Source organism: Cynocephalus volans, chromosome X (assembly GCF_027409185.1).
Source record: "Cynocephalus volans isolate mCynVol1 chromosome X, mCynVol1.pri, whole genome shotgun sequence".
Taxonomy (NCBI): domain Eukaryota; kingdom Metazoa; phylum Chordata; class Mammalia; order Dermoptera; family Cynocephalidae; genus Cynocephalus; species Cynocephalus volans.
This window is the reverse complement of record NC_084478.1, coordinates 117,576,797-117,586,393: the sequence shown is the minus strand read 5'-3', so window position 1 is coordinate 117,586,393 and position 9,597 is coordinate 117,576,797. Positions and strand designations below refer to the sequence as shown.

Genomic DNA, 9,597 nt, shown 5'->3' with positions numbered 1-9,597 from the left:
AGGCATATTTCAGTTATGTAATCAATCATGTAGTAATCTAAGCGGTCAACCTGTAAATATTCTATTTAGCTATCATTATAAAAATCGAGTAGCTCATTATACTAATAATAAGCAAACAATGTTTCTCATCAGAGTAATAGAAATTACTGTAAATGGTCAGAATAATGCTAGAATTTAATTTTGGCCCTTTCCAAAGTATGTCAGAATAACAGGGAGAATACAGAAAACATTAACCAATATTTTCAAACTTTTTTAAATTGTTAGCAATGCCATTTCACCAGTTTTTCTTCTTATTCATGCAGTTCGGAAGAAATTAACAAAATCGAATTCTCTTTTCATAGTTGCAGTGACTTCGAGAGTCTCAGTCTCTAGGGTATAAAATGCTTTGGCACTGCTGCATTCCACAGGATGGGGAAAGATTATCAACAGCTTCCTAATAACAAACAGAATAAAAATCTAGAATTAGCTTCCTAAAGGGATATGCCTTCAATAAGGCAATAGAAAGCAACATATACCACTAGAATGTTGGAAACCAAAAAAATCCCCAATATTTAGAGAGTATAAATACTGGATCAAAAAATATGCCGAAATGACATAACTAGTATGCCAGTTTTTTGGCCTTAAAAACCCAAGCAGTTGTTTTGACTCTCCCTCTTTTTTTTTTTTTTTTTAATTTACCTCATTTTGCACTGTATAACATAGTCTCAGGCTACGTGTACAGGCACAGAAATAGAGCCATGTAACTTTAAGTTTGTTGGACAGATCTGTTGCCAGTTATACTCAGGTGTAGATGGAATGTGGCTGACTGATAGAAATTTGAAAATTGGAAAGGTTCTATAACACTTCTGCTAACACAGCTTTAGCCTGGGTCTCTACTACAGGTGTAGTTTTTGAAACTCAGGCCTGGAATGACTTCAATACCAGATCAATGAAAGTGCTTTTCTCTGCTTGCTTCTGATTCTTCATATTACACATTGATAAAAATTCCCTGTGAAAGACTACTGGGTTTATTTTACAGTTTATGGCTCAGTTGCTGGATAGTTAGTTGTATGCTTTAGAGGCATTGCTAGGATGAGACATCTATAATTCTGTCATAGTGGTATGAATCTAAATTATGCATGAGGTCATCACATGCCGGTTTCTGAAGAAAATTAAATGCATGAAACACTTATTACCTCACATTCTCAGTAGAGAAGGCCCAAGTATCTCTACAAAAGGTGGACAGAAAAGCTCTTTTAGAAGGTATAAGATCCAAATCAGTAATCTGGTATTATTTTAGGGGCCCTTATTGGATACTTGAATAGAGAACAAGTTTATACTTAAAAACAAAACTCTTGAAAATCAATTCCCTCTTTACTCATTTGCAAAGACCTAAGTTTATAAGTCTGGGCTCATTGACAGTATTTATTACACATTTCTGGGGGAAAAAAAGACATTTTCTGTGACTCTTGTTTCATGCCAGGTGGGGTAGAAGAAACACTTCCCTCCACTTAAAGTAATCAAATGGCAGTGTATTTTCATGTAGCCTGTAATATTTGGCATCTCAAAAAAAAAAAAAAAAGTGGGTAGAAAAAACATTTACAGTCCCTCCTTTAATGCTGTTTACAATATAGGTTGTGCTGGAGTTAGATTTGCTTTATCCCTTATTCTACAAATGATAATATATTCACTTTCACAAGAAAGCAAAGCTTAATGTGGTAGCTTCATTGCCCTAAAAGACAGCTATAAATCAGCTGAAGAGGGGTTCCAATAATAATGTGCACTTCTCTGGAGAGAAATCCAAAAGAGATAGTTATCGGCCATTGGAATAAATCCATCTATCCTTGTATTTCTGTCTAGTCGTGGGTAGTATGGCTTCACATACCAAAATTTTGAACAATAGAACTGTGCAACGGATTTAGGCTTTTAGAAGGGACGTATTTTTGTCTAGTTTGTTTTACTGTCGGATATCTGCACTGAGATTTAAACAAAATGAAAATTCTACAAATACTTATCCGTGTACAATTCATTGAAAGACAGGACTGTATCTTGGTGATCCCTTAGTGTCTAGCAGAAGACTTTGTAAAATGTTCGTTGAGTGAATAAATAAATAAATAAATGAAAAGCAAATATTCAGGTCGCCACAAAATGTCATCTGAATAATTACCATAGATTAGTACTATAAAATATGAATAAACATTTAAACCCAATCCCTCTGCCTTAAATTGATAATATATTTGCTTTTTAAGAAGTTACAGTTTAGGCACTGATCAAATGTTCACCCAGTGTTAATTTTCATTAGAAATTAATTAAATGCAAATAATAATATGTGAAGCTAAAAACAAAAAAAAAATATGTATACAGTGAACTCAAGTTTAGAGACTTACATGCTTACATTTATATTAGAGAGTTTAAATTGATGTTGCTTGCAAGAGATTTAAATAAAGAATAACCTTGTTATGCACATATTCACATAATGCAGTTTTTATTTTATGTATTTAACGGTATTATTTGCTTTACTTATCTGGGTTAAAAACAGACATGGCCTTTTTAAGATTTCCTGTAGGAGAAATAACTACTTTCAAAGAAAGTGGAGTAATAGTGACTAAGCTGCAATTCAACTACTCCATTTAGAACTTTTTAAAAAATTTTAGGTAACAGTGTCTGAACATCAGGTCAACTCTCAATTAATCTGAATTAAAGGAGTACAGCAAAGGTGTGAATAATCTAAAGGAGCACTCAACCAAAATTAGCTTGTATTTGTCTTTGGAATGTGTTCTTATTATCATATTCAAGATATTCATTTATGATATTCTTAGAATTCATCTAGAAAAATAATGAAAACTTATATGAAGACAAAAGTCAGGAGATTCTGGAAAATTATCCAATTTCCCTAATCTTTCCTCCTTTCCATCTATTCCATGTTGGGAATCCACATGCCAAAACAACCAACTAAAAAAAAAAAAAGAATTTGGTAAACTACTTTATTTCTTTTGGCTGTATATAATACTAAGTATCTGGGTTTTATTTGTAATTCTAACGCAATTGACTATTATTTGACTGAAATCACTAGTCAATCCGGTTAAAATAAATTCACTTGTCCTGCCTATAGGTAGATGAACAGAACCTCCTCTGTTAAATCTTTCTTGGCATGGGTAAATAGTGTTACAGGATGTCAAAGTTAGAAACTAAAGAAAGTAGGTGTGAATATCAATAAACTCAAAAACAAGACACATTTCTAATAATACAATTTCAGATAATACTATGGCTCTATAGAATGCTCGAGTATTTGGCAAAAGTGATTTTAAAAAACATCCTTAATTCTATCTTCTGTCTTCTCTCTTAATTAAGGAAGTTTTCTTAAGAGATAGTACCTCTCTGCATTGAGCATTTAATATATAACTACAGCATAACCCAAATGACCTAGCACAGCCCACGCTCTACGTGGAAATGTAGCTCTTTGTGAGACATTCATTTAGTGGGTTCTGATAAATATCTGGAATGACAGCATAGCCAGAGTAGCTGCCAAAAGATTGATGGAGACAGTGAGAACTGCTAGGGAAACGGAAATTAACTCCATGGTGTGTAAATATGTGTGTGCTTTTAACAAGCGTGCAAATATCATGGAAGATTGACTGTTCATTTAACCAACTTTCCTTGCAAAGTTTGTGTGGAAGAGTAAATACGTGTACAAAATGCAATAAAAAGGATACAATATTACAAGTGGATGGTAGGAATAGTGAATGTAATTTTTATAACATGGGACAATTTTTTTTGTGAGCATATGTTTTTGAAATGATGTAAATAATGAGAAATATTTGATATATGTTCATCTGTAGATCATTTTGGGTTAAATGCATCTACTATAGAAATCAAGATTAAACTATGTATGTACATTGGGTTGTTTACACATAGGAGTCTTTTGTAGGAGGGATCTACTTTTTATTTTCTTGAAGTCGTAAGCTCGACAAAAGAGAATTATAAGTACTGATAATGGAAGGAAGAGAATGTGCAAGCAACTCTCTGCTCTCCAAACCCAGCTTGAAATGTTCATGGGTTACAGAGATAGGACAACTGCAATCAACCAATGTGTGCTCACTGCTATACATCCAGATTAAAAGTGAACAAAGCAGAAAGATATTTAGATATTTTATCTAACACACACCAGGTTCCATTGTTTCTGTCTTTATAGAGTTAGTTTTGAGAGACGTCTGTGTTTCCAGGAAAAATATTTTATATCAGAATTTTACTGTGTTATATGTTATGTTTTGGGAACATGATTTGAACCTATGTAGTAACAAAACTATGTTTGAAAATATCAAAATGTTTAAATTATTCCATGATCATCTGTATTATTTTTAAATGTATTCAAAGAGCCTGAGGATCTAGTGATAAATTAGCTGTCAGAATTTTCGGTTTACATAATTGAGGACAAGACTTTTTGATTTTTTTAGGTTAATATAATCATATTTAAACTTAGAACCTACAACATTCAAAAAACTTAAAGATATACTTTCTCTTATGCCATCACTGTACAAAAAACCACATGCAAGACTCACAACATAAGGAGTTTTCATTTCCAGCTCTTTTTCCTGACAGATAAACAAACTGTATCTGAATGTCGAGGATTGTGTTTGGATGGTATCAACCCACTCCAAATGTACGGATGCAAAGTAGAAAAAATCTAGGCATTTACAAACATATTTATATTTATATCATATAGATCAAACATCTGAAAGATTAACTAAATTTTTCACTTTTCTTCAGACTTTAGGAAGTGATGCAAAATAACTATGTACAATTTTAAAAGAATATTGGCTAAAGACTCATTAATATTGTAATACACTATTCCAGTTCTGAGTTTTACTCACTTATTAGGAGTACGAAGGTCAAGGGTCATTTCCTGGATATCAGTTTTAATTTCAGAAGGGTTTGTACCTGGTAGTTTAACTTTAACCTGAAAAACAAGATGAGAAAAAAATACTGTTACCTTGGAGAACAGTTAATTTGAAGAGTGTAAGAATATATGGAGAAAGAAGAACTAATATTTATTAAGTGCCAACTATGTACCAGGCTATACCTTTCCTTGTATCAATCTTGAGAAGCAGGGATTATTATCCGCATTTTACAGATGGAGAAGCTGTAGTAGAGAAGTTTAGTGAGCGGCCCAAGGACAACTGTCTGTAATTTGATTAAGGTTTATCTGACTTCAAAGCTACATAGATAGACTTTGGTTACTTGCCTGTAACCTTGAAATGCATCTGCTAGAACTGGGGACCTTCAACTGCCTTTATATCAGTAGGAAATTTGTAGAAAGAATGTTTAGTTCTCATGTTGAGTGTGGGTTGGCAATGCCATCTTGTAGTCTCCTGGTATAAACTCCCATACCACATTTCACAGGAAGGTGTACAAGTGCAGAAAGCTTGTTAACATAATAAAAGAGAAATAATGATATGACCCCACCTCCCAAAAAGGAGTATTTGTTGGCTTAGTAAAATTTCACTTAGAAATGTCTCATCTCAATTACTACATGGCCCAGCAATTCTATTCTTGGGTATATACCCAAGACCATTGTAAGCAGGTGTTCAAACCGAAATGTGTACGTGATATTTTTGTTCATAGCAGCACTATTCGCAATAGCCCAAAAGGGTAAACAACCCAAATGTGTATGAACTGATGAATGGATAAATGAAAGGTGAGATATTTATACAATGGAATATTATTAATCCATAAAAAGGAATAAAGTACTATTACATGGATGAATCCTGAAAACATTATTCTAAGTGAAGGAAGCCAGGCACAAAAAGTCACATATTATAGAATTCTGTTTGTATGAAATGTCCTGAATAGGCAAATCGAGAGAGATAGGAATTAGGTCAGTGGTTGCCAGGGGCTGGGGGTATGGAGAAAAGGAGTGTGACTGCTTAATGGGTATAGGGTTTCCTTTTGGGTTGATGAAAATGTTCTGAAACTAGATATTGGTGTTGGCTGTACAACATTATGAATGTACTAAATGTCACTAATGGTAAATTTTACACTGTGTCTATCTTAGCCCCACACAAAGTCTCATATCTCATTCTAATTTATATCCATTCTCTTCTCGATGGAAGTTGGTTAGATGTGTAGATATGAGATGATATGGCATATGATTTCCATAAACAAAGAAACAAAAAAAAATACAACATAATATTCAGGCAAATTATTAAGCCTTCTCTAAATTGAGCTAGAAGACTTAAAATATTGAACATCTGGTGATTTCATGGCTGGAATGGCCAGAATGAAAGCAGCAAGTTATTAAGTAAATACATATCAAATAAATAATGGGACAAATTGGAATCTTTGTAAGAAGCTTAAAGTAGGTAATAGGGTTTTTGCATTATAAAATATGTGGACCAATACATGTCTGTGAGTTATATTTTACCTTATTAAGTCTGTATATAAACAAATATTTGTTAATAGATTTCTAGAGGTGCTATTCCCTAAATACTTCCTATGGTTAATATTTTCATTAAACAAAGAATTACCTCCTGATTTATATTTTGAAAATTCAGATCTTCATAATTTGAGATGCTTTAAGTGAGAGAAATAGAACATTTCTCAGAGGTAGTTGTGGAGGGTACTAACATTAATAAAGCACATGTATTTTACAGGGCCTAACTTTTTAGAATTGCACATAGAAATAAATGTTAAGCTTGCGAAAGACAGGAAACTTTCCCCAGGGTTAAAGTCTCTGTTGTAGATAAAGAATTGTAACACAGCAAAATTGCTGGCTCTAATGGCAGGTGTCCTTGCTGCAGCTAAACCTAATGATTGTTGCCAAGACAACTATCTTACTGTTCTTTTTGTAACCACCTGTGTTTCTTTTCTGTAACTTTCTTGCCTGGAGAATAAATACTGAGAGAAAACCCTAGTTCGGTGTTATTTTTCCAAGGAATGCTTCTCTCTTGAGGGTTCCTGGAAATTAACCCCTTTGGGGCCTCTCATTGCTCGGAAGAAATGGGCTTTGAGTAATCCTTTGTGTCTCCATCACCCCAGGAGAGGTGACACGTAGTTATAGGTGCTCTGCCTCAAAGTAAATAAGCATTCTACTGGACAAAGAAAGCCCCATTTTCACTGTACCATTCCGGTCTGATGGTCAAGTTGAGATGTTCTTTAACATCTTATATTGACTCATGTCACCTGGATCAAGGGATACAAACATTTGTTTCTTAGTCTGAAATGTTTAGATCTTTCAAGGTATAATACTATTTTCCCAGGGTTGAAATGACAATTGAAAATGGGAAAAAATTATGACATGTGAAATTTAGATACAACTTTTGGGTAGAACTTTGAAGTGGTTCTTAAAATCATTTGCAGTTCTAGTGAAGGATAATTCAGAAACAACTCACTAAGTTTTCCTCTTAAGGAAATTGAGATTGTGTATTAAAATGGTTTTAGAGTAGAAGGGACAAATTAGGTGGAATGGTACACATTAATATCTTGTAAGATAGAAGATTCAATGACGAATCTTAACAGAAAAACTCTTCCTGAAACATGAATTAGACTTCTTCAATCATACTTTCAATAAATATCTGGAAAATAGACATGGCTATTAATGGACCTCTAACTGACTGTGCTCAAGACCTAATTGGTTAAACATTAGTAAATACAAGAAGATGCCATTGACCAAACAATTAAAAGGATTGATGTTCTTGCTTCTACATAGGATGTACATTGAATTCATTTCAAAGAATAAATTATTTTAATAGGTAAACTAAGGAAAACTGCTAAAAATTTCATGGGGAAACTTTCAACCTGTTGGGAGCTCAACCTTTGGAGTCAAACATGGGCTTGAATTCCGTTTCTGTAACTTATTAGTTATTTATTGTTTATCAGTTATCTAATTGTTACATAACCAATTACCCCTCCCCCCCAAAAAAATGTATGGCTCAAAAAGCAATAAAAATGTATTATCTCACACAATTTCCATGGATCAGGAATTTGGGAGCGGCTTACTTAGCTAGGTGGTCTGGCTTAGGGCCTATCATGAGGTTGTAGTCAAGATACTGGCTGTGGTTGCAGACTTATGAAGATTTCACTGGGGCTAGAGGATCTGCATTCAAGATGTCACTCACATGGCTATTGACAGGAGGCCTCATCTCTTCCCCACATGGACTTCTCCATAGAGTTGCCTGAGTGTCCTTATGACACAACAGCTGTCTTCTTCCCAGAGTGAATGATCAAAAAGATCAAGGCAGAAGCAATGCCTTTTTAAAAATGTAGCCTCATAAATTACACTCTTTCATTTTTGTAATATCTTATTGGTTATACAGGTTACCCCTATTCAATATGGGAGAGAACTAAACAAAGAGAAGACTATCAGGAAGTGAGAATCATTGGGGGCCATCTTGGAAGCTGGCTACCACAGTACCTATCACTAACTTTAGTTCAAACATCTGCCTATTGGCTTTGTAAGTAATGAGTAACAGGAAAAAAGCCTACTAATTTAAAGTTTGTGAGATTCCCCTTTTCCCCTTGCAGCTTGTCTTCAGGCAAGTCATCAAAAACTATTCAGTCTCTCTCTGGGAATTCACTTTGAGGCTTCCCTAGAAAGAGGTAAAGGTAGGTCAAAGTGCTTACAAATTGTTTTCATGGGCCTTCATTTATTCTCCTATATGTGTTGTAACAGCTGGCTTACTATACTAAAGACTTTGGGAGAGGGTCATTATTGAGGGACTATTATTTTGAATTTTAAATCCATTCTTTCCTGTCTTGTTCTTATGAGAGATTTATATAACCAGATTTTTCCTGAAAGATCATATTCCTATAATGTGTAAGTGATTAATACAGGCTCTCCATCTCCTCAGAGAAGTGTTCTATGATCATACTACAAAATGTTTGAAAATTGATATGAGAAGCTCAAATAGCAGGTGTTCCATGTAGGTCATCCATTCTCGTTTTCCTCTTAAACTATCACTTAGTCACTACCAAAAGAGAAGAATACATAAAAAATATCTTATATATAGTGTATATCATACACCATTTACTGAAATTTCAGTTAAGCTTCACTGAAGGGCTTGAGCTGACACTTTGGAAGATATTCTAAATTAATTTATGGGTTCTAGATATTGTAAAAATATTCCTATTTGACAGGAATAACAACCACTGCCAATACATTTGATTATTGGGGAAGAAGTTAAGACTATTTGAGTTTCCATTTGAAACTTAACAACATTAGGAAATTTTGATTAACAGAAAAAGTTTTCATAGGTTTCATTCTGAATTGCTTCAATGATTTAATTTCCCATTGTTTAACTATAAAAACACACATGAGATATTTTTTCTACTGCAGCCATACTAAGTATTTTACAAAAACTCTGATAAGCAATGATAATCTGTAGGAAAATGAAAAAAGTTAAAGGTGATGGATTCCTACTTTGAAATTATATAAATATTTACCTGTGAAGAATAAAAATATAGAGACATGTATTCTCCAAAACTAGGGCATGAAGCCAATAGATTGTCTTCTTAAATTAATGAATAGATTATCTATAATGTTACCATTTTGAAAAATTTTAGTACTATATTGCCATGCCTGTCTTCTTCTTCTTCTTCTTTTTTTTTTTTTTTTTTTTTGAT

At 33.6% G+C, this 9,597-nt stretch overlaps 1 protein-coding gene across 1 annotated transcript in view; it reads right to left on the bottom strand.

The window, feature by feature from the left end:
* Positions 1-294: 294 nt before the first annotated feature.
* The window catches only part of DNAAF6 (dynein axonemal assembly factor 6), a 29,718-nt gene continuing 20,415 nt past the window's right edge, over positions 295-9,597 (bottom strand). The window contains exons 5-6 of the mRNA XM_063084857.1: positions 4,851-4,936; positions 295-433 (exon numbers count right to left, since the gene is read on the bottom strand). Coding sequence (XP_062940927.1) covers positions 295-433; positions 4,851-4,936 — 225 coding nt within the window. The remainder of the gene's footprint in view (positions 434-4,850; positions 4,937-9,597) is intronic.